General features: G+C 45.3%; 1 protein-coding gene across 9 annotated transcripts in view; it reads left to right on the plus strand.

Moving 5' to 3' along the window:
* Nucleotides 1-17,624, plus strand: part of TLK2 (tousled like kinase 2) — a 48,002-nt gene extending 30,378 nt beyond the window's left edge. For all 9 annotated transcript variants that reach the window (XM_054000200.1, XM_054000201.1, XM_054000199.1 and 6 more), the window contains 11 exons: nucleotides 736-888; nucleotides 4,678-4,744; nucleotides 6,588-6,685; nucleotides 7,066-7,147; nucleotides 8,818-8,909; nucleotides 9,970-10,059; nucleotides 10,538-10,707; nucleotides 12,140-12,278; nucleotides 13,367-13,478; nucleotides 14,396-14,503; nucleotides 14,980-17,624. In XM_054000200.1, coding sequence (XP_053856175.1) covers nucleotides 736-888; nucleotides 4,678-4,744; nucleotides 6,588-6,685; nucleotides 7,066-7,147; nucleotides 8,818-8,909; nucleotides 9,970-10,059; nucleotides 10,538-10,707; nucleotides 12,140-12,278; nucleotides 13,367-13,478; nucleotides 14,396-14,503; nucleotides 14,980-15,153 — 1,285 coding nt within the window. In that variant the 3' untranslated portion in view covers nucleotides 15,154-17,624. The remainder of the gene's footprint in view (nucleotides 1-735; nucleotides 889-4,677; nucleotides 4,745-6,587; nucleotides 6,686-7,065; nucleotides 7,148-8,817; nucleotides 8,910-9,969; nucleotides 10,060-10,537; nucleotides 10,708-12,139; nucleotides 12,279-13,366; nucleotides 13,479-14,395; nucleotides 14,504-14,979) is intronic.
* Nucleotides 17,625-25,283: the final 7,659 nt, after the last annotated feature.

The following is a 25,283-nucleotide window of genomic DNA, read 5'->3' on the forward strand; positions in this document are numbered from 1 at the left end:
GTAGTCTGATAGGGAGGTGCAGCTCTTGTTAGGCACAGATTAAGGACTTTATAATTCTTCCTTCGTTTATGCTGGAAGTCATGGCAAAAATACTTCTGGAATACTTACCTGCAGTCTCAGTCCCTTTTTAAAAGGGAAATAGGTAAGCAAATGCTTAGGTCATTTAGACTTGAAATTTCAAGAGTGCTTTTATCACTGTAAAATGTTCGAGATAGTCTTTTTATCTTGGAGGAGGGACAGTTACTTAGTGAAATTGGGAATGATATTGGTTATATTCCAGAGAATTTAGGATAGCTTAACTGTACTTTTGAAGTGTAAGGATACTTTCTCAGACAGTGCCAGACTTCAGGAATAGTTTTAACAGGAAAATCTGAGGTTTCGAACAGAGGCTTTTAGGAAAAAGGATGTGGAAAGTTAGTGACATGCCATGGATCCTAGGCTTCCGTGGGGTTTGCAACTCCTTTGGATGTCCTCTGCATGAATTAAACCTTTCACTTACTGAAAGATTTCTGTGAGCCAGGAAAAGAATCCCGTTTTATGTAAAAATACCTTTAAAACCATGACTCATCATGTTTGGCACATCTCCCTTTTCTGTACAAAAATATTTTGTTACAAATCTTACAAGTGCAACTGATTTGAAATTCATGCGTCCAGTCTGGTAAGAACAGATGCTGAAGACAACCAAGTGCGCACCCTTAGTTATCTGTTGTGGTTTTTTTCCTTTCTGCATTTCAGGCAACAGGAAAGGATAAATTCCCAGCGGGAAGAAATAGAAAGACAACGAAAAATGTTAGCAAAGCGGAAGCCACCTGCAATGGGCCAGACCCCTCCAGCAAGCACCGAGCAGAAGCAGCGCAAGAACAAGACCAATGGAGCAGAAAATGAAACGTAGGTTCTGTGGCCTTCTTGGTGCGTGGCAAAGCCACATGCTTTGATTAGAGCACAAAATATCTCCTGGGAAATGGAATCTTGCCCTTACCTCCAGGCTTCACTCCATGCAGAAATGAATGTTGTGGAATTAGCCTGGCATTCACCAACATCTTGCTCTAGTTCTAAATAGTTTTTATTGAAGTAAAACAAAGATCATTGCCAAGTCCAGATTATGTATGAGCTTAACTTTATTTTTTTATGAGACCAATAATTTTTTCCGTATTCCTGTTGTGGTCAGGTTTGAAAAGTGGGCTCTGACTTTAGTGTTGTAAGTTCAGAATTGGTATCAGTGCATACGTGGTGCATTTTTTAAGGAAAACAAAATTGTACGCATTTAGAAGCCTTGATTTCTGAATATTTACTGTGGAGAATTCTGAGTTAAGAGTTTTGAAACAATTCATTTGGGATGCTGAAGCACATGTAATAGTAAAATGCTCTCTATAGAGATAGTGCCTTGAGCATTGGCCTGTTCTCCAAAACAGTTCTTCACACATACATGACTCAGGGAAATGGTGGAAGTGCTACTCTTCTCATGGTTTTTTGGGTTTTTTTTCCTGTCTCTTTTGAAGTTACTGATGCTCCAAGAGACTTGATATTCTTCTAGAGTAAAGCTGAGGCTTGAAAGAAATTTAGAACGTTATTTCTTCAGAAGCTTTTGTGAGTTGGAAATACATTTAGTCAGAGACTTAGCCCTACCTTCTCCTAGTTCCCTTTATTGACTTCATTTTCTTGCTGTAGGCTAATGCCATAACCCTCATTGACACTTTTCATTATTAAATCTCCTGGGCTTGACTTGACCTCAGAGTTCCAGAAGCCCTTTGAATTCTTGGTCTTAATCTTTAAAAGGACACGTGAAGCAAAAGCTCCCACTGCCTTTGCAGTCTCAGCAGAGATGGCACAAGGCTGTGTGAATCCTGATATTCAGGGTGCCCTCAGCTCCAGGGCTGTGCCCTCAGAGTGGGATACAGGTACCTGCAGATCAGGTGGGTTGTGTTGGAGAGCACTCTGTGCTTCCTGCAAATAACTGAGTTGGTTGTAGCCCTTTCCCCCTCGTTCTGGCCAAGGGAACCTGAAAAGAACTAAATAAAGCTTTAAAGTCATCCTTTTTATTGCCAGGTTTGAGCTGGGAGAAGCAAATGGAATGTCTGTACATAGATATTTTGAAACATTGCTATTCACTGTGGCAACCTTTCACTTCCAAAGAGCAGGATGAGCTTTCCCCATTTGTGTGAGCTTCTTTTTCTCCAGCAGTTTGGTGCAGCTGTAGCATGGCTTACTCTGGAGACATGGCAGCACAAGTCCTGGTGTGCCCTGGGAATCCTGGTCACGTGGGTGATGCTTCTGCTTGTGCTGTGAGCCTGCCTTGGCATAATCCAGGCTCTGCTAGGAAGCCTCTTGGGTTCCCAAGACCTTTTCTCTGTTTCTTGCTGGTTTATCATTCTTCACTGGTGCATTTTAGGGTGATATTTTTGTGGTTTATAAAAGGTTCTTGTCGTGTACTTGATAAAAACTACTTGCCAGGGTATGGATATGGTTCATGTGGAATGTTCTAGCTTATGTGAAAACACTGGGGTTTTTGCAAGTCAGCTGTAGCAACTGGACTGACTGACTACTTGATAATCATTAGTTATCCAGTAAGTGCACTTGTTGGACCATTGGGTATCAGGAACAAAATTTTATGACCTCTAGAGAGAGGCTTTTCATTGTGGAACTCCTACAGAGGCTGATATTTAGGCAATTTAAATATAAATGTTTCTAAAAGTTGAATGAGAAGCAGACAGCCAAGTTCCTTTTTGATTTTTGGTTCCTCTGTGGTTTATGGTTGCTGCTGTGTCGGAGAGGAAGGTCCCGTGATGGAAATTTAAAGGCAAGCTCTCCCAAAATGAATTTTCTAGCCTGTGAATTAGAAGAGTTTTTTTAATTCTGCTGGGACTGGTTGAGATTGATTAGGGCAGCCTTCAGCTGTGCTAGAGGTAGGTAGGGTGTTTCTAGCACGTTTCTGTGAAACAGGGCTGTGTTTGTCTCCAAGTCCCCTTGAGTTTTGTGATGGTTACTGTGATAGGCAGCTGTTTTGGGCATTGTTAGCCTGGTGGTGCTTGTTACATCTGCCTCAGTGAGTAGACTGGTGGTGTTTGTTATTTGTGCACGAACGTATATGCAAACCTTGTTGCTGGTTTATTCAGTTTTCTCTTTATTCTTTACACAGCAACAGCAACCAATCACAGAATCACAAAGACCTAAATTCTTGGGACGGTCTTCTAGATTATCTGAATCTAACTAAAATTCAGGCTATGTGTGTGAATTAGAATCATAGAATCACAGAATATCTTGAGTTGGAGGGGACTTCCAAGGATCCTCAAGTCCAGCTCAGGGCCGTCAGCTTGTGTAAGAAATGAGACAGCATGTGACCGTCTTTGGTACTGGCTTTGTTTTTTATGTATATTTAATTTGTAATAAGCAGTTCCTTCCGCTCAAGATTCTTTCATAGCAAACTTGGCTTATGAGTTTTTCATTAAATTTATCAGATAAATGCTTTAGGCCTTGTTTCAAGTACCTGGACTCTCTGCATTATCAACAGAGGGAAGTTGGGACATTTCAAGATGAGCACTTGATGAGCTGAATGCTCTCCCCTCTCAATTTACTGAGTAAGGTCTCCCTGCACAGACACCGGACTCGGTCCCCCCTTGAAAGAAGTTGAGGTGTTGATGCTCTGGAGGCCTTCTGCACTAACCTTGTGTGAAAGTACTGTGTAGAGCATAATTCCTGTTGCAGAAATCCTCCTGGGATATGCTTTGAACTCAATTTAGGTTTAAAAGAAGGTATTTGTATGCTGTCACATGCAGGTCATGTTTACAAGAGTGAACAGATGCAATTGATAAGCGTGTCATAGTTTTGTGTTCGCATGTGATGCTTTTACCAAATTCCTTGTTGGTAGTAATGCGACAGTTAATATAGTGATTCATTTTTCTAGTCCTAAAGACCTCAGCGTGTCAGTATATTTCACTAGCAATGGGCTCTGTCACTGTTTTAGTTTAAGGCTGTGCTTTGTCCTACGTAGCATGCTTGCATGGAAAAGAGGTCAAAAACATTATGAAACTTCTTTTGACAAACCAACTAGAGCAGAAACTTTGCACATAATTTATTATCAATAAAATAGGGATTATTCCCCTTATCCCATTGCTTCTCCTAACTACCCATGAGGTAAAAAATATGATAAAGTAAATTTCCGAAGGTTTCCCTGGAAGCCATTTGGTAGATCTTGAAACAGGAAAAAGTTCTGAATCCCAGGTCATTGCTCTGTTTGCAGTGGCTGTGTGGCCAGGTGTGCTTCTAGTCTCAAAGTGAATAGATGGATTGAATTATCCAGCTTTTATTACAAAGAAAAATTTGAAAATGACTCAGTAAAGCAAATTTCACATGGAAAAATAAGATGTGGAATATTTGGGCTTCACTTTTCTATATTTAGATTATGGTTTAGCTATCTTTGTTAAAAGTCAATCAGTAGCCTATATAGGTGTAATTAGGGATTTGAATTTGAAATTAATGGATATTGTTGAGGTTTAAGGTTTTGTTCTCCTTTAGACTGATCATTAAAAATATAGGTTGCAGAGTTTATCTAAAAAATTTTATGCTGGCTGTTGATCTACTCTGTGGAGTTGTTGCTTCCACTGGCCATGTGCATTCTGCAGATTGTTCACTTTATCACGTTTGGAAACCTAATGTGTTGAGTATTTCTTTTTCATGCAGGTTAACATTAGCAGAATACCATGAACAGGAGGAAATCTTCAAACTCCGACTAGGTCATCTTAAAAAGGTAAGAACTAGTTGCAGCAAAGGCTTTTTGTGCAGTATTCTGTGAACAAGAGCATTTCTCTGTAGAGGTCAGTACTCATTTGATAATCAAGAGGGTTTTGCACTTGAAAGGGATAGCCAGAATTTTGTAATAATTTTTTGGGGCGGTGATATTCACAGAAGATGTTCTTTGCTTCAATAAATAGCTTTCTCTGTCCTTACGCGTAAGATTTCATGCGGAAGTTCTACTTTTTTGATACATCTTCTGTCACTGTGACCTGCCTGGTGGTGGACTCTGAATGTGTATAACATGAGGGAACAGTAAGGAACGGACTAAGGGAAGAAAATTATAAAAACACAACAAATAAATGCAAGTCATTGACTATTCCAGTTCTTTGCAATATTGAGTAACCAATGTTATCACTCCAGTACAATTTCTTGGGCTGTTGCAAACCAGTCCTGTTCAGGCAGCGGCAATGCACATTTGTTCTCAAATACTTTGGCCTCAGTAGGAACTGTACCTGCAGGTGAGGTTGTATTTAGATAAGCTGTTGGTTACCTTGAAAGTGATTGCAGTGACCTATAAATAAGTTTTCTGAGACACTTCAGCAGATGAAATACTGGGAAAAAAAGTAGGTATCTTCTGCCACTTCCTGATTTGCTAAGGCCAAGGAGTTTTCTTTTGGAAATGAACCAAAGAAGAAGTAAATGTCTTCCTGGAGTGCCCCTTCCTTTCTCAGGTGGTGCTCAAGCTCTACGTTTAGTTTTTTTCCTGTAACCTTGACACACAAGCTGAATGCAAGGCTTCATTAATGTGTCTGTACTCCTTGTTATTTTCTGTGGAAGGGAAAGTTACTGCACACCCAGAATCTGCTGGCAGTCTGCCCATTATGCTTTATTGACCTCTGAACAAAGAGAAGTTACACAGGCAGGAGAATGCTGCAGGCATGCTGGCTCTACAGCTCCCATATTGCTCCAGGGGATTAACTGCAGGTCCATCTATCCTGGTATAACAGTGCCACCCTGGAATGGAGGAATCCATTTGGAAATGGACCTTAATGGAAAATGAAGTCATGTGTTGGGATTGTGGCATTGTCTGAAGCTGTGCTTATCCTTCTCCACTTTTGGAAACTGGCTCATTCTTTATGTCTAAAAATAGAACCAGTTGGAAAGGGAAGGAGCAGAGTCACAAGACAGATGGGTAACAGTGTCCTCTGAGTCACATACACAAATTGTACTGCTCAGGGAGCATGTTTGAATTGAGGTTTGCAGCCCTGGCCACAGTGATGTGAACTCTCATGTCATTTTTGAGGGCACCAGAACTTCCAGCTAGACAAACAGAACTTCCACGTGGCATTGAGGAGCACTCTGACCTGTTTGAGCAGTTACCACTAGTAGAATATAATGTCATTGTCTCACACTTCCCATCCTGTCCAGATGCTGCCCCATCCCATGTGTCATCATGACATCCTTGCTCTTACTGCTGAGGGCTGTCTTCTTTCTCTTGTCCCACCAGAACTGAAATTCCTTCAAAAACAGCTGCATGGCACTTTTTCAGGGAAGGAGAAAGACCACAGCAACAAAGCTTCTTAATTACAGAAAATATTATAAACAAGGAGGTGTAAAGTTATGTCTCCTCCTGTCTGTGTAGGTGTGAACAGAACTGCCCAGTCAGTTTTCATTCCTGTTGCTCGTCACATGACTGCAAATTGACTCTGACCATCTCTCTGATCTCCCAGACAAGTTTTATGCCAATAACCTCTTCAGAAGTGGAATTTCATTTGTGTTTCCATAAATCCGGTGGAAACACTACCTGCAGTACCTTACAGAGTGTTGTGTTTTCCTTTTGGTTTTTCCTTGTGCAGGAAGAAGCTGAGATCCAGGCAGAGCTGGAACGGCTAGAGAGGGTTAGAAATCTGCACATCAGGGAATTGAAAAGGATACACAATGAAGATAATTCACAGTAAGCACATGGGAATCAGGGATAAGAACTTAAAGTTATTTTTTATGTGTCCTCTTCATAACGAGAAACAATCTTTTCATAATCTTTCACTTAATCCTTTTTTAAATTGATGTTATAACTCAATAGTCACTTGATTGTGGGGAGGTACAGGTATAGCTTGAAGTTCACGTAAGACAGGCTTCCACATGCATCAGGGCACCCTTAAATAGACTTCCATTGGTGCAGTGTGATCAAATAGCATCACATTTGTCAGTCATTAACACAATTACATTTCTCTGTCTGAAAGTGAAAACGTCATTTCTTAGCTGTGCGGTAGCTGTAATTTATTGTGCAGAGGAGATCATTATTTCTGTCTTCTTAAACTGTGTCTTTCTTACCAGATTTAAAGACCATCCAACGCTAAATGATAGATATTTGTTGCTACATCTTCTGGGTAGAGGTGGCTTCAGTGAAGTATATAAGGTAACTTGGAAGTGGTAATCTGGATCTGCAGGAAGCAGAGTTTTTACATTTGTTTTCTCAATGCTGTACAAGTTACGGAGGGAAGAAAGGAATACAAAGCTCATGGTGCATCTGGCTTGTATTAGACATCAGAGTTGAGATTTTCAGGTGCTGGCCTTGTCCTCAGGGGTCAAATTTCCTTCAAACATGTGTCAAAAAGTGTTGCACCAAGTCTTCAATTTTTTGTTAGGACAGAGAAGCAAACCACTTGTTTCTTCAGATGCTGTGCACAGATACCTGCAGTGGCTAAGCCTTACTGAGATGGCACAGCAAGTCTGAACATGTCCATAAATAAGTGAAAATAGCTCCAATAATAAAAGCAAAGCCTGTACTTCCTAGGGGTATAAGGCTCTTGTGCCTCTCTTTCTTGTGCCTTCATTTTACCCTCTGAAATAGCAGGGGGCTCTGTGTGTGTGTGCAGTTTTGGGAATTCCTTAAAGCTGAGGATTCCTGGTGTCAGCACTCTTTAACAGCCAAGACCTGGGGTAGTTTGGTGCTTGTTACTTGACTATTAAACTTAGAGCTATTCCAGTTCTCAGTATTCCCCAGTTGTACTCAGAAGTTTGGAATTCATGTGGAATTTGGCTAGAATGGAAATAATTATGCCAGTGCAAATACTGGAAACTTCCATCGTTTTATTGTTTTGATGCAGCACAACAATAGGAGCCTAAACTAAGGGGACGAGACTGCTCAGATGGGTGGGGGGCGGGGGGGGGGGGGAAGTTTGAGCTGTGTCTAAGTACTTTGAAGTGCTTTGCTGACTAAGCAGCAAGTTTTGGCTCCACAGATGAAAGCAAGAGGGCATGAATGTTTCCTACCTGCCTGCTCTTAAGAGCTGTAACTGTTATTAAAACAAAGAAGTGCTTAGCTTTTCCTCTTCAGGGTCTTGGCTAATCTATTAAGCATTAGGAATTAAGTAGACAACTTGAGATGAACACACATTATGCCTGTTTGCTTACCACAGCATTGTGTCCTGTCCTGGAAATCATTATATTATTGTTGCTACTCTTAGGCAAGGTAGAAGGTTTCTGAATTGCATTGCGAGTGCATTTTCAGAGGTCCATTCTTTAAGGACTGTTTAAATAATAAAGAAGTAGAGGGAAGGATAAAGCACAAGATCACACAGCTCTGCTAAATTCTTGAATTCTCCAGCTTTTATATGTGCTGAAACATTATGCTCTAAGTTGGAGAGCTGAGCTACCAGTGAAACAAAGCATTGAAAAATCTTCTGTATTTTGGTGGTTGTTTTTTATTAACCCAAGTGTAGAAAATTAATTTTGGACTTAGGGAAATAATAGCAGGGTCTTTCCCAATATAAAAACTGTCAATATTTTGGTAATTTGGTCTTCCTAGTCCCTTTGTAACTCTGGTAGTAAAATGACAAAATCAATGCAGTGTGAGTTAGACCCTATGGGGAAGGTCAGATCAAAGTGCAGAATATTCAGTTGTTTTCAGAGTTGCTTGAATTCATTAGTGCAACTTATCAAATCAAAATGTGGGTTTGCTTTTCCCTCACTCTGTTTTAATGCTGATTTCCTGGGTGGAGATATTGGTTTGTTAGAGCTTGTCTGCTTTTGCAGTATTAACTTGAGCCTGTGATTCCTACTGATTTTCAGCTCTTCTCTCTGCAGGCATTTGATTTAACAGAACAGAGATATGTAGCTGTGAAAATACACCAGTTAAATAAAAACTGGAGGGATGAGAAGAAAGAAAACTATCACAAGTAAGTGAGTTTATAAAGTAGTGTAAAGTAAATGTTTCCCAATTCCTCCTGCATTTGGTTATCCGGTGCCTGTGAACAGGCTGCCAATTTTTTTCCTATCTTTGCTACGTTTCAAAAGCCACTTTCTGTCCCAGTAACTACTTGCAAAAGTTCTGGTCAGATTAGAAATGTTTTAAATGTGTACGTATGCACAGAAAGTTTTGTATAAGTCCTGTACCTCTGCATTTTAAAGCATCTGTGCTCTCTGAGGAAAGTGCTGAAGTGGCTTCTCTCTGAAATGTTCAAGCAGTTCCAAGGGAAATGGTTTTTCCTCCCCATCTTTCAGGTACACACCTGAGTTGTGCTCTCTGGAAGTTTCCCCCTTCCCTTTGTTTCCCAGAATAAGTGTTTGTAATTGTGGCTTTCCACTACCTGAAGGGAGCCTGCAAGAAAGATGAGAAGAGACTTATTTACCAAGGGCCTGGAGTGACGGGACAAGGGAGGAATGGCTTCAGCCTGACAGAGAGCAGGGTTAAATTAACTATTAGGAAGAAATAGTTTACTGGAAGCCTTTTGCTGTTGGTAGCTCTTGCTCCCTAATGCCATGGGTTAGATAACTACAGAGTGACAGCCAAGCCTTCTCCATAGGATTTCCAAGATAAAGCTATGTTCTTAATTCCCCAACAAGTCACTGGGAAAAATGAAGCTGAATTTGAAGCCTGGAAATTAGGCTGTTAAGCATCATGGAATTCTTCTAGAACTTGCTGATTTTTGTATGCAGCTCTCTTGGATCTCTTAAGGATTTATGAGGCTGTTCTATTTTGGCAAGCAGTACCATTAATCAAGATGAGTTATTTTGTAGCATTGCCAGGGTTGGAGCTGCCCTGGGGTTTTGTGGTTTTCAAGAACTGTAGAACTGTTCTGTGCAGTTCCTCCTTCACTTGATTTGTCTGAAGCTGTCTGAGGAACGTGCATGGGTTTGATTGAAGCTGGATGCTGTGTGGTATGTCTGGATTCACTATCTGGAGAAATTAGAATTAAGTCACTTGTATGACTAATGCTCAGACTTTGTTGTTTTCAGACATGCATGTAGAGAGTACAGAATTCACAAAGAACTGGATCACCCTCGAATAGTTAAACTATACGACTACTTCTCACTGGATACTGACTCGTAAGTTGTGTTGCTCTGTCCTTTCCCAGGGTTTGACCAGTTCACTAAAGGCAAAGTATTTAAAACTTTCCAGGAAAGTCCAGAAGGTGTGCACACCAATGTTAGACTTCACTGCAGAGATAGCCACGGTGTACTTTCCAGCGTACACTGGTTTTCTAGAGACTGCAGCTCACAAACCAATGTGGTGTATTCTGTCAGATGTGGTACTTTACTGGTAACTCCTGCTCTTGGCCCTGGGCAAATGCCACAGCTGATAACAGCTTGCAGCCTCTAGGTGTTTAATGGGGGATCTCTAACCTTTGTACTGTTGAGCATTGAGGCCTGTGCTCCCGGTAGCTTACTTTTAGAAAGGATTCAGAGGCTGAAGGACTCTTAATTTAATATATTGGCCAAATGGGTGAGTTACAGACAAGCAGTAACAAAATGTTCTGGTTTCTATCAGGTGCCTTAATTGCAACAACCCCTGTTTTTCTTTCAGGTTTTGTACAGTGTTAGAATACTGTGAGGGGAATGATCTGGACTTCTACCTGAAACAGCACAAGCTAATGTCGGAGAAAGAGGCACGATCCATTATTATGCAGATTGTGAATGCTTTAAAATACTTAAATGAAATCAAACCTCCCATCATACACTATGACCTTAAACCAGGTATGTTGTGCTGACATGCTTAAGGATGCTAAGGAAATGTAATGGGTTGCAGATATAATATGAGGCAGTTTGTTTTGTTCAGACAGCAAAAAGAAGACAGGGCTGTCTGGGAAAGCTAACTTGCAACAAGAAAAAAAAGAACATAAAATGCATAGAACCTTTGGAAAATGTGTAAAGGGTGTTGTCTGTCAGAATTGCAACATAAAAGAAACAAGGAGGTGTAACATTTTCGAGAATGAGACCTTGAGTCACCAAGTGGCTGTGTTAGTTTTCTTAATGTCCTGCTTGTATTCTGCTGTTGAGAGCTTCTGTTATTGCTTCATAAAGGCTCCCACAATTACTGGTGTGCTTCATGTTCCCATTCTTTTGGCTTATTCTTTCTGTAATCATCTGGCTGAGAATTTGATGGCAGAAGCTAATTTTGAAATGTTTGTTTTTTCATGTTGTGTGTCAGCTCCCAAAGCTGAGGACGCACAGTCAGACTGCTCAGGTTTGCCTTTGAGTTAATTCAGTTACATCTGCCGGGGAGAAGATCCTCCCCAAATGGTGTTGTATATTTTCCTTCTACCACTGGGGCAGAGCCACAAGGGAGAAAATGGAAATGCTCCATTTTGGGATGATGCATATTGGCTACATAGCTTTTTTCCTAGTCCAGTAAATTCATCCATCTCTTTGGGCAGTTATCCCTGGCTTGTCTCCCTGTACTGGTGGCACCTCATCAGCTTTGTGTAACTGGTTTGTGATGTGGTTTGTTGCATCAGCATGAGGAATGTGTACGAGAGATGGTGCTGTTGCACTGGTTGTAGTGACCCCGTTTCCTCTCTGGCTGTTCCCAAGTTGTCTGAGCTCTGCCTGCAGCTGCCTAGAGCTGTGATTCATCCGCTGCCATCACACAGAGTTCTGCTGTTTTATTGTAGGCTTGGAGAAAAACAGTGATGATCTGACTTCTTGATGGGTTTATGAAAGAGTCTTGCCTAAGCAGTCATTGTCCTTTTTGAGCTTAGAAAGTCACTGGGGAGCACTGTCAGGAAGGAGAGCTTGTGGCATGTTGAGAAGACAGGGCAAGTCAGAACTTCTGGGCATAATGAGTCATAACTGTGTATGTGTACTTCTCTCCTTAATCCTCCTTTTTGACCTGCCCTTCCAAGAAGACCTTTATGAGGGGTCAAAATAGCCTGGGCTTGAAGCTCATTTGGCTAACAGGGCTCAGGATCTGGAGGCTCCAAACAATATGAGGTCACTAGGTCATTCAAGATGAGCCAATAAGCTCTAGCACTTGGTTGTCCTCAAGTCTCTGAAGTTCAGGGTTTTGAGAGATAAAACATCTGGTGCAGCTCACTGTAGGTCTCTTGTCCTTGTGCAGTGCAGGGCTCAATGCAATTTTATTCTTGCTAAATGTGTATCCTAAGGGCTGTTTCCTTCCTCTGTCTAGGTAACATTCTTCTAGTCAATGGTACTGCATGTGGAGAGATAAAAATCACAGATTTTGGACTTTCTAAAATTATGGATGATGACAGCTACAACTCAGTTGATGGCATGGAGCTGACATCGCAGGGGGCTGGTACTTACTGGTAAGCAATGCCTGGGGCACTTGCAAGTTAAGATCAAGAACAGTTTATAAGCAGGTTTGGAAGTGCGTCAGCTCTGTGTGTGCTGCCATTAGCTGTGATAGCAAGACACACTGGAGGTTGGAGACCCTGCAAACTGCTTTTGTTGTCACACAGCTCTTTTTGAGGCTGGCAGCTTTTCACTGTTCAACAGGTCAGTGTTTGAAAACCAGCTCATATTCAAAAGACTGGTGAAAAACTGCATATGCTGCTGAGATAGCAAGCTCTGGAGTGGGGCTTGGCTGCTCTTTCACAGTCCAGAGTGGCTCCATCTCGCATCTTAAGCAAGAATGAGGGAAATACTGTACCTATTTGGAAATTCAGGTGCATCAGGGAGATGAAAAGAGTATTCTTCTGAAATTAGGAGCTGAAGATCCATAGTTAGGTCTCGAAGAATATGAAAATCTCACGGTGTTGTCTATAGCCAGAGCTTCACTTGAATGTCATGTTTTCAGCAATTCTTTATCTTCTGTGCCAAGTGTCACTCTATCACCCTTGGCTGAGAGCAGGCCCTTGGTGAGTGCCACCAAATGTGACTCGTAGATGTCACCCAAGCTGCAAACTGTCACCATGGGCAACAGAAAATTTGTTGGGCCATTCTGTGTTGTACAGCTGTGTTTTGTTCCTAAAAATGAAACTAGCTGTACCCTGAGTGAAGCTGAGTGTCTTTAACTGGGGCATGGCATCTGGGGTTGTATTTCTAAAAACATGTATTTTGGCTGTATGCTTTTCATTGTGGAATTGTTGGCCAAGCCTTTTCAACAGCAAATATGAGTTCTGAAGATAAAAGAGAATGGGCTTGTTTTAGAGCTCTGGTGAAAAGAAACTGACTATGCTGACTAGCTCAGAACACGAGTGTCTGGAGAGTCCTTGGGATCACTGTTCCCAGAAGGATTAGGCACTGGTGATCTTGGCCCAGAGATGCACAGGAATGAAATGGGACTCTTGAATCCCAAGCCAGTATCTGATCATAGAATTTTCTGTTCTAAAGGAAACCATGGAAAATACTTGAAGCTGCTGCTCATAACTTCTTAACACTTCCTTCTAATCAGGTATTTGCCACCAGAATGTTTTGTGGTTGGGAAAGAACCTCCAAAGATTTCAAATAAAGTTGATGTCTGGTCAGTGGGAGTCATCTTCTATCAGTGTCTATATGGCAGAAAGGTAAGAAGGCGTTTAATTTCTTTTCTTAGTGGAGTTTCCCAAACCTTTTGGGAGGCGACCCAGGCTTCTGCTTCCTTCTCCACAGACTTAGAATGTGCTACCTTGTCTCCTTGCCATCAGTTTCAGGGCAGAGTGCCTGCTAATGGAAGTGGGGAGCATAGACTAGGCTGTGTTTTGCTCTACCCTTAGCATTTCCTTCAGAAAAGACATTCTGCAGAACATCTCTTTCCACCAGGCATGTTCCCACTGAGGCTGTTTTGGGCAGGACAGGTGTGTCATTTGTTGTCTGAGGTTTTTGGTCTGGTCTTGTCTGTGACACTTTCCATGCCCTGAGTCTTTGTTGGTCTTGATGGCTGCAAGTGCTTGGTGGGGGGAAAAAAGTAGATACAAATACCTATTTTAGAAGTTTTTAGGATGGCTTTTTTGAAGGGAAAAGTGTGGATCAGGAAAAGGTGATTTGTCAGCTTTATGACAACAGGAAAGATAGGACAGAGAAGGGAAAGGATTCCATGGGTTCTTGTTTTCGGGAGTCCCTGGTAGCTAAGTGTTGTGAAAGCCAGGACTGACACATGTGCTGCTCAGTGCTATCATCAGACATGTGGAACCAGCCCAGCAGAGACGAGTGGGTGAATCTCTGCCAGCTCAAATAGATGACAAATGCTGTAACAGACCCACAAGGTCTGGATGCAGGTGAAGATCCCTGCTGGGCAAGCCAGACATGTTCCAGCTTGATCTCTTTAGTTCAGTTGAGCATGGTAGCAATGTGTCCTGGTCCTCTGGTATCTGCAGCACCTTCCCAGCAGTTGTGGGCTGCTTGCCTGGAAAAATGCTGATATGAGGTGATGATAAACAGTAGAGCTATGGGAGTTTTATGCCTGTCACCAACCTTTAACAACTGTTTTTCTTTCTTTTGGTAGCCCTTCGGTCACAACCAGTCACAACAGGATATTTTGCAGGAGAACACAATTCTGAAAGCTACTGAGGTGCAGTTCCCTCCAAAGCCAGTAGTCACACCAGAAGCAAAGGTAAATCTGCTTGAGGGTCAGGCAGCACAGGCAGTTCCAGCCTCCTGATTTTCATAAAACCATCAGGAGTCCTGTGTTTAATGCTCACCTATCACACAGTCATCAGTGGTGTTGCATGTCCCATCCTTGGAGGTGTTCAAGGCCAGACTGGATGGAGCTCTGAGCAGCCTGGTCTACTGAAAAGGTGTCCCTGCTCATGGCAGGGAGGTTGGAATGACATGAGCTATAAGGTCCTTCCAATCCAAACCATTCTGTGATTCCATGATTACTGCAGCTGTCAGGCTGAGCATTGAACACTGGGTGCCTCTGCCCATGATTCTCCTGGTACAAGATGAGCTTTAGTGCAAGAGCTGGGCTGTGTCTAGAGAAGGAATTTCAGCACTGGGGTTGTCACGTTGGCCCCACTTCCAAAGAGTCAAAAGCTTCCTGTTTCTGTCATAAAAACTAATTCTTGCTTTGGCTTTGGGTTGCTGCAGGCATTCATCAGGCGGTGTCTGGCCTATCGCAAGGAGGACCGGATAGATGTCCAGCAGCTGGCCTGTGACCCCTACTTGCTGCCTCACATCCGCAAATCTGTATCCACAAGCAGCCCAGCTGGAGCTGCAATTGCATCAACCTCTGGATCATCCAATAACAGCTCTTCAAACTGAGACAGAGTAATAGGCCAAAAACTGCTTGAGAAACCGGCAAAAAGACTTTCAGAAACACCTTTGGAACAGAGGAATCCGCAAGGGTCTCAAGAAACCTGTACCAGGTGCTTTTTTTCTCTTGCTTTTTTCCATCCATAGAGCATGAAAACATCAACTCTCATCAAGAAAGCCTTCAGCATCTAGGCCAAGCCATGTGGATAGGAGATGGCTTGAGGTTTATCCAGTCAGTGACCGCAAAAGGGTGGCTGCTCTGAGCAAGGAGGGGAAACTCAAGAAAATATACAAAAAGACATGGTTCCATGTACTGTGAACTTCTGAACATGCAGACTTGGGGAATCCAGGACGCCGTGTGTGCTTCATATGAAGAATGTGGACTTTGGAAAAAAGACTGGGCTAGTCCAGTGTTGATATTTAAACGTTGTTCTTTTTCTTTTAATAAAGTTTAGGTAACATCTCCTTGAAAAGCTCGAAGCACCAAGGTTCAGCTGGGGATGGTATATGACTCTTTGCCCTTTGGAGGGGAAAAAAGTTGATCCTGCCTGTTCATGGCACTAGAGTTAGTGTTTTACCCCTAATTAATTTCAATTTTTTTAAAATAACAATTTTTTGGAAGAAGACAGTTTTCTGGTCTCAGTGAAACCCGTATTAGCAGGTTTGTGGCAGTGTCCATTCTGCAGCTGGTGCAGCTTTCTGCTCCTCTGGGATGGCCTCTTAGGAATGATTCACCTTCTCAGGAGGGTGGTGAAGCCCTGGGAGAACAGGCCTGCGTCATTCTGTGACTAGAGTGGATCACAGCTCAGGCTGCAACAAGGTCTCAGCTGCTGCTTCATCGCTTTCACAACGGTTGCACCATTTTAATGTGTTGAAGCGCTGTTGTTTTTGCAGACCCAGTCCATCATGGTCATACTGAGCTCTCCACACTTGTGAGCCTGATCTTGGGTGGCAGGCAGAGAGCAGGCGGGGATTGAAGCACAGCTCAGGTGTCACAGGTGTGATCTGTGCCCACACAGCTCTCTACTGATCTTGTTCATGATAGAGTGTTCTGAAGCTGAAGCCTTGTCTGCTCCTGTATGTTGGGTGACTTGGCAGCAAAGCTTCCTCTCTCCCTTAACAATTTTCAAACTTGCTGACTCATGAAACTTGCTGCCATCACTGCATCTGATTTCAGATGGCAGAGAATGAATGTTCTTGAAAGGAGCAAACACCCTAATTATTGTCTCCCTCCTGTAATCTGCGTGGAGGGGTCTTGTACCTTCAGCTGGATCTGCCTGCTGTGAAATGGGAGCCTCCCACTCTGCTTCCTTTTCCCTCCCACTTAGAAGGAAAACTGAAAACACAAAAAGCGCAGCAATTGAACATGTGGCAGCCAGGTTGGAGTGCTCCTAACATGTGGCAGGAGTTCTTAGCCAGAAATATTTAAAGATGCAGTGTCGAGGAGCAGGGTTTGTCCCGGGGGGGAGACGAGCCCTGCACAATTGCAATTCAGGATGGTGTTTGAAAAACAAACCACCCTGTGCACACTTCCCAGCCCAGTCCCTGGACTAGTGTGGGCTGGGGGATCCTTTGTGGGACATGTCCAGGATTGTACCGACAGCTGTGGCAGCCTGTGGGCTGTTTGGGTGGCTCTGTTACCCCACTGGCATCTCCTTGCAAGTGCTGTTCTCCATCATGCACTCAGAACTGCCACTTGTCTGCCTTACTGTAAGCCATCATCTGCAAATAACTGTGCTTAAACCTGATCAGGAACTTGTTAACTGAGAAATGGAGCAGTCTGTTGGAATTAAGCAACAGGCCAGGAAAGTGGAGAACTCTGCTGCTTTGATTTTTCTTACTATTTTTGTAGTGACTCTTGGGCTTTTAATTGGATTTACTCCCTTGCAGCTGCATTTAGGATGGTGTCTAAACTGCTGTAGTGTTTTATACAAAGAACAGAAGTACTGCATCTTTAAATCCTCAGCCATCCTCTCTTAGCCCTTTCCATGCCTGCTGCCAGAAGTTAATTGTCCAGCAAGGAGCTTCAACATGTTTATTCAGCCTCTGTCAGAAGAAATCAGGGTTGGTGCTTCATCCCATTTGCCAAAACCAGTGATTTGGTATCTCCACATCAGGGAGAATTCTAAAAGGGTTTTTTTTCTCTCCTGGTCCCATTGTTTCTTGGCCATCCAGTGTGTGCATCTCTGTGGGTGTGATTAGTTTTGTGTCAAAAGCATTTATTCCTGCTGTGCAACACCCATTCAGGGCCAGGGGACAGTGAGGCTTTTTGGGGCTGATAGCAGGGAAGAACCCTGATAGAATTCTGGCTGCAACACTTCCCTTGTTAAGATGGGTTTCACTTCCAATAGCAGACCCTATTGCCACACTGTTCATTTACTTAAAGTGTATGAAGAATTTGTAACTTAAACCAGGCCAGACTGTTTTGGCTCTACCCAACAGATGAGATATGGATATTAAAATAAGTTTTAAGAAACTGATTTGCTTGGCTTTTACTGTTTTTCTGCTCTTGGCACTGGCATGAGCTCTCTTGCAGTGGCTGCACAGAGATGACACAAGAAGGATGAGGAAGGATGGAGGAAGGGTGTATTCCATAGCTCAGAGCAGTGAGATCTCTGCATCAGAGGGGGAGTTGCTGAAAATTTCTGAGTCACTTAATTACTGGTATTGATCTTGTCCTGGAACATAAATTAGAAAGCTGAGATGGAATTGTCCCTCATTTCCTGTAGAATAGCAGCTGCCTTTTAGAGGCCATATATTTTGAGGACATAAAAAAACCACCTTTTCTGTTGCTGAAAATTTGTGGGTCACAACCTTCTTCCACTCCCCCGCCCACAGACACCCAAGTGTCTCCTCCCAGTCACCCACAATAACTACCCTGAGCAGTGATGAAACTCAGCTCCTTTAATTTCTTGGGGCTGGGCTTTGTCAATTTTACAAAAATAGACAACAGAAAATTAAAAAGGACGGTGGCAGCTGAAGATGTTGAGTCAGTTTGTATCTGGAGTGGGGAGTGCTGGGGTCCTTGGCACATCCAGCTCCTCCACAGGCATCCCCCAGGAGCCAGGGCCGTACCTGCCTCCAGAGCTGCTCCCTCAGATGAACAGTCACCAGGTCCCAGGTTACTCTGCAAACCTGACCTGACCTTCACTGTGCCTGAAGTCAAACTCAGTGAGTGCCAGTGAAACCAAACACTGAGTGAGCTTGACTCCCTCCCTGCTGCTGCAATTGATCATCTCCAGCCCCCTGTTCCAGTTCAGGTGATGTGACACAGATTTGGACCAGGAGAGGCAGCAATGGTGCTTCAGTAGCATCAGCAACATCATCATTGTCCTGCAGTGGGTAGGCAGGTGCCCACACGTGCAGGGACGTGTTTGGGGGACACACCTTGACGCCTGCAGGATCAAGATTCACCAAGGGGCTGGCTCACTGGATGCTTTGCCTCCTACATTCACAGTTGGGAATGTTACAAGTAAAAATTAATCGAGCCAAATTTAATATTTAATAAAAATAGATTTCTATTACATGACCGAAATTCGGTCCAAGATGTCCACAATCCAGTCAAAAAGGGTCAGTGCCAAGCCTGGGTATCAGCGCTGGGTGAGACACAGATCTGACCGCTACAGCAGAGGGTCCCCTATGTTTCACGGTTTTTATGCAGTCTATTCTGCCCGAGGCAGAGTCCCTTTTCTTCCTTTCAGAGCTTCACATATTCATGTGTTTCCCGGAATCCGGTATTGAGATGTATCTCACCGATGGCTCCGGCTATCTCAGTCTTAGATATTTAATTCATCATCCGGGCAGTTCCTTGTTCCTCCTCGGATCACCTTGGGGAACAACCCTTCTCTGGGCTGGCCACATTCATTGGTTTGTAAATGAGGTTCTCCTTCCATTTGTCCAGGTGGTTTCGACACTGTGATGCAATCCCCGACACTGACTTTGTGCGCTTAAAAATCTTTTATAAGAGTGTTTCTTACCAATATATATATAAAATATATATAACATTTTTATATGCACTAATTATCCCATATACACATAACAGGAGTCATGCTATAAATGAGCTTCCCTCTACTAAATAGGCCAGTCCCAGTATATTTTGTGACTTGGCAAACCTGCAGTGTGAGCTTTGCAACCGCTGCCACTGTCTGCCTGGGGTCTGCTGCTAGAGGATGCTGTTTTATGGGTGCTGCACAAGTTTGGCTCAAGCAGCCTTAAACTAAACCTTCATATTCACAGTTTGGAGGAGAACAGGAGACTGGAGTGTGTTGGAGCATAAGTTAGGCACAACCCTGACTCCTACCGAGCCTGGACCTAACCTTTGCTACCACATGCTGGTGCATCTTTGCACAGAGACACTGATTTTTCCACAGCTGCACATGGCTCTCCTGTGGTCCCTGCTTCTCCCTGACCCCAGTGCTGCCCTCAGGGCAGCTGGGTGCCCCCCTGGACATCACCCTGGGTGGGGGCAAAAGGCCAAATAAACGCAGAGCAGCTCAGCCTCCCCTTGCTGCATTCACACCCAGGAGCAGGCTCTTGGCCACAAGGACACTATTGTCTGTTCTGGGAGCAGGCCTGAGACACACTCCCATCCCATGCTTTAGCTGCATGGGGCTGTGAAGGCCAGGAGAAGCTGCTGGCATGTGCAGATGGTGGGGAGCTGCATGCTACCACCAGCTTGTCCCAGGTTGAGAAGCAAGATGTATTCATTTGCCATCTGAATAGCAGTTGTCTTGTGTTATGTGGGCAGTTTTTCCTTATCTTTTCCACAATCCTCCCTCCGGGGGAGACATCTGCTGATAATGGGCCATTGAATGTCACTGCCTGACTGATAAGAACTGTAACATCCCATTGTGAGATGCTCCGCCCAGAGGGAGGAGCCAAGCATTCCTACCTGCGTATATAGTCTTGAGTTTCTGGCCCACCAGCACAGCTTTTTCTGTGCTGGATTTTCCCAGAGGAACAGCTGCCTCTTCAGAGGAAGACTACACCCTTTCTCCAGGATCATTGCTCCAACAGAACCACACCTGACACTCCAGGAGGACTGCAGCCACAATTCCAATTGGACTGCTACCAACAACCTGACCAACAGGGTGTCAGGTTGTATTCTGACTCTGTCAGTGTTGTTTTGGTTCACTGCATTGTTTATATTGTTTATTTTATCTTTTTATTTTCTTCCCTAATAAAGAACTGTTATTCCTGCTCCCATATTTTTGCCTGAGACCCCCCCCCCCCCCCACCAAATTTCAATTTTATAACAATTCGGAGGGAAGGGGGTCTACATTTTTCCGTTTCAGGGGAGGTTCCTGCCTTCCTTAGCAGACACCTGTCTTTCCAAACCAAGACACAGCTCCGTGTGCTCTTCCCTGCTCCTCTGTGCTCCCTCTGTACATCTCCTCCTGGGATGGGTTACTGTAGTCTTTTTTTCTCCCTCCACCTTCAGGTGCGGCTTGTGTTTCACTCACTGTGTTGCTACTCATTTCCAAACACATTCAGTGAAGGGGTGGCTGAAGTGCTTCAAGCTGATTCAGAAAAGCCTGAAAATAGAGGTTATCCACCATCTGCCCCACTAGTGTGGGATGAGCCTCACCAGCCCCCAGGCAGCCCTGGCCAGGAGCTGCTTTGTCATCCTCCCTGCTTGGGCTGTAGGGATAGTGCAGAGCAGTGCAATGGTCCAAATGGAGTTAAAATACAGGGATAGAGGTAAAACCACAGGAATTAAGATTAAAATGCAGGGATGCTGCAAACAGCATCAGGATGAAGACAGGGAGGTTTAGCCTCATGTTCAGGCCAGATCTCCGATTCTCACCTGGGCTGCCCAGGGGAACACCATCAGCAAAGTTATACAGTGATTGGCTCAGCTTTGCATTCAGGGGAAGAAAAAAAATCCAGAGCTCTGTTCAGCCCTGTCCTCTCCCGACTGAAGGCTCTGGCTGCGTAGGAACCATGAACACGCACTGCCCTGTCGGCAACCGCCCTGCTCTTGGCTCAGCTTCACACCAGGATCAGGACTCCAAACCTGCTTTGTTCAGCACTGGCTCATCCCATCTCTCACTTATCCTGAAAATCCTCACACTCACACCCAAACCCAGGAGAGTGGCTGGGATTGATGCCAAAACACCTCCAGGCTAAAGGAACTGGTGAGGGATGGAAGTGGAAGGGAACATGCCTGTGGCTATGAGGTAAGGCAGTGGCAGAGGTGGAAATGAAGCACTCGGAGCCAACTGGACCATGCTGCTCTTGCTGGAAAGGGCCAGAGAAGAGGGTGAGATCTCTGCTCTGTGGTCCCATACCCACTTCTGGCAGGAGGAAGATGCTGTTCAGGATATGCTGTCCTCCACTACTCTCCAGCTGCTTTCCCTCCCCACTCTGCAGCCCAGTTCTGCCAATTTGCTCTTGAATCATGCAGAGCAAGTGTTTTTCTAAAAGAAAAAATTCTTGTAAATGGCTGGAATTCTCTCTCTGCCCCTTTCCAGGAGCCCTCCAGGGGAGGCCAGGCAAGAAGGAGAGGCAACAAGCTCAGAAGGCAGCACTTTTCCTTGGGCAGCCCCCAGCCTTGTCTCGCCCCCGCAGCGGAAGGCCAGGATCTCGGCGCTGGTCTTCACAAGGCTGGAGCGCCCTGAAATTCCTCATGGCAGCTCCAAGTGAGCACATCTGGTTTTAATAAATTATTTGCAGCTTGAACTTGTCTGACTTTTCAGGGCTGCAGAAGACAGAGCAGCAAAGAGGTCTGAGAGCTGCCGTGTGGGGCGCCCACAAAGGGACCTCCTTTGCAGTGCTGGGGAGACAGCAACTTTGGGAAGGAGGTCGGGGGGAATGAGGCTGACCAAGCACGTTAAGGGACCTTGGCAAAGCCCCATCTGCTTCTTGCAAGAGCCAAAGGGACGGCTGGGCTGGAGGCAGGGGAAGGGCCCTTCATTTTGGCCAGGATCCCTCTACTCGCAGCTGAGTGTTGAGGGGGCTGATCCCAAACATTGTATTTCAGCTCCTGGGGGAGGAGCATGGGACACAAACAGGAGGTGCTTCCTGACCCTCCCTGCTTGGTGGAGCCTCAGCCACCAGCGCCGAGAGCACTGTTGCGGTATTGAACCATAATGAGAAAACCAAACCCTCAGGAGCATCAGTATGGGGCCCCAATGACAACCAACATGCCTGGGTCTGTGCAGGAGCTGAGCTTCTGCATGGTGTCCCCAGGCTTCTCCCCAAAGGGAAGGGTGCAAATGCAAAGCTTGGGGATGAGTCCCTTGCTATACCCCCATGGGATTCCCCACCAAACCTCACATCCCAGCAAGAGGATACCAATCACCCTCACTGCCTGCGGTGCAAAGCCTGGAGCTGGGAGAGGGAGCTGGACTGGCTGTTCCTGCCTGTCTCCAACAGAGAGAGCAACGTGGCCATTCCCTGCTGCTGCTGCTGCCGGCATAAGGGAGAAGGAGCCAGCAGACGCCAAGACAGCCTCTTCCCCAAGCAGTGACCTCAGTGCACAGCGCCTGCCAGGTGGGTGTTGATCTTGGCCTAACCAGTCCTATTTGGGGCCAGAATGAGGCCAAGGCAATGCTGAGCTCTTGGCAGAAGCTGGCAGGTACCATGGGTCCCCAGCAAAGCAAAGCCCCTGACACCAGAGTCCCTCTAACAGCAGCTGCCCACAGGCAGGGCTTTGCTCTCCTGGAGGCCTCAGTCCCATAGAGAGCCATGGGCTGGGGGGAACACCCTTGGAAGAGTGCAGCAGAGCAGGATATGCTGCCTCCCTGGTCATATAATAAATAGACCCTTAGAACCTGCCAGTCCTCAGACGTGGCCAGACCCTTCCTTCAGAAAATTCTGAAGGCTATAGATGCTGTCCACAGGTCCCCAAATCATTTCCTCTAATGCCTCTGGCATAAGCAAACACCAAACGTGCCCCATGACAGCCCCAAACTTAGTAAGTCATGGGGTGCCTCACTGCCACTGAGCACCCCAGCTCCAAATCTGAGGTTTCTCCCCCACTCCATGTTGGTGACATATTTTGCAACTTGCTGAGCATCCTGACTGACCTGCTTTCTCCCAAGTGTTCCTGACCAGGTCAGACCTTCAGCCAAAGGCAGGCAAGTGGCTTGGATCTATCTCCAGAAATGTTTTTCAAACCTTCTCCAGGATGACTTTCACTCAAGCCAATGCTGTTTCACCCCATCCCACTGCAGTCCCGGCACTGTGACCACTCCCTACATGGGATATTGCTTTGGCCAAAACCCAGAATTTATTTTTCCAATTAAATGACAAGATACAGATGCTTCAGCTGTGGGAATCAGCTACTGACACTGAATATCCCAAGTTCTGGGTAATCCTGTGATAAGCCCATTGCTCCAAATCAATCTTCTGAGGCAAGGAGCTCTCCTGAGATTGTGGCCAGAGGTGCAGTTGGCCATCTCCTGTATGCAGCCATGTCCCCTTGTCCTTGCCTGGCAGCAACTCATTAGGGCCAGAGGGGTCAGTCAGCCTGGAAATATCCCAAGGGAAAAACACATTTCCTCCTGATCGACTCTGCTGAGTATCGACTCAACTGGTACTAAACTGGATTAGGAAGAGAGTAGGTAAGGAGCTGTTGGCCTGTGTTGAAGAAATTAATTAAGAAGTGCTAATTATCTGCCAATCACATGCAGCATAGGGGCCTCCAAGTCACAGGATGAACCAGGCCAGGAATTGGCAATGCTCCGTGGAATCCAAAGCCTTTTGACTCTGCTATGTTCCTTCTTTCTGATGGGTTCAACTTCCTTGAAAGGGATATCAGGTTTGTCCAGGATGTGTGGAGGGTCCCACTCATGGGACTTCACAGTCCCATCATCTCCAGCCACTGGTGTCTCAGTGGGTGGCATCGCCCTGGAGTGGTCTCCAAGTTTTTGGGATAGGAGAGAGGATCTGGATGATTCCTTCCTGTCCTCTGGGCTTGTTTCCTGTGGCAGCCATGGGGGCCAGCAAGGCCTTTCTCTCAGTGCTGCTGCAATTAAAAAATAATCCCTGCTTTAGAAAAACCAACAGCCCGGATGCTGATGTGCTTAATTAGCCCCTCCAGAGGGTTTGCATCCCCAAAGCCCATCCTGGCACCAGCCTGGAGGTCATTCCTGCCTCACTGGGAAACAACTGATTCCTTCATTTTTTGACGAACAGCCAAACCATGGCTGGCTCACACCCATTTCTCAGCCACTCAGGGATTTGTGCCATCTTGGGGTCAGATCCTGCTCCCTGCTCAAGCGAGCTCTGCCATCAGCCTGGGCTCCTCAAAAGCATCATCTCCCCTGAATCTGTATGGCACAGTCCGTGTCAAGGACTGACTGATGCTCCCTACACTGCTCAAATCCCAGGAGAGTTTGAGGAGGTGAGGCTTCTACACCCTTAGGGATAGTCCCATAAGAATGGGCACCATGAGCATCACCTAAATGCACCAAATGGATGTAAAAAGCCAGGAATATACCAACTTCCAGTGTTTTCCATGTATACTGCCTTCTTTGGGTGGCTTTTGTGGCCATGGGCAGCCCTGCTAGAGTTGAGGTGTGAAAAGAAAAGTTTAAAAGTTCTTTAAAAGTTTTTAAAAGCCTTTTATGTTCAGCTCCTGGATGTGGGATATACCTACATCGGATATTGTGGATGTTCTTTGTCTCATGCCCTAAGCAGAGCACCAGAAGCTGGAGAGCTGCACCAGCACCCTGTGGTTGCAGGCACTGGGCTTGTGGTGGGAAGTGCAGTGAGCCGTGTCCAACTTCAACATCCACAGCTGGATTGGGAGCTGCCTAGCTCTATGCCACAGGGATGGATGGAGGAGGATCCAGCTGGGCTGGCTGTGCTTGGAATGAGATAACTGCCCGGCACCCAGAGGTGCAAGCGACGATATGTGGTCGGAATTCAAGGCAGACCTTGGCTGCTCTCCCCGGCGAGGTGGGGTCCCACGCTGAGGACCCACAGCGGGACCGGCGGCACCGCGGGCATCTCCCCCACACCCTCCGCCCCGTACCGGGGCATTGCGACCACTCGGGGTGTGAAGAGGGCTGCGTGGGTACCCTGCTGGGGGAGCCAGCCATCCCTGGGCGTCTGCAGGTATGCCCTGGCCAGGCTGGGCTTCGTTTTTGCCACTCCCCCGCTTCATCCCCGGACCCCCCGCCCCAGCGATG

The sequence above is a fragment of the Vidua macroura genome, chromosome 27, assembly GCF_024509145.1.
Source record: "Vidua macroura isolate BioBank_ID:100142 chromosome 27, ASM2450914v1, whole genome shotgun sequence".
NCBI lineage: Eukaryota > Metazoa > Chordata > Aves > Passeriformes > Viduidae > Vidua > Vidua macroura.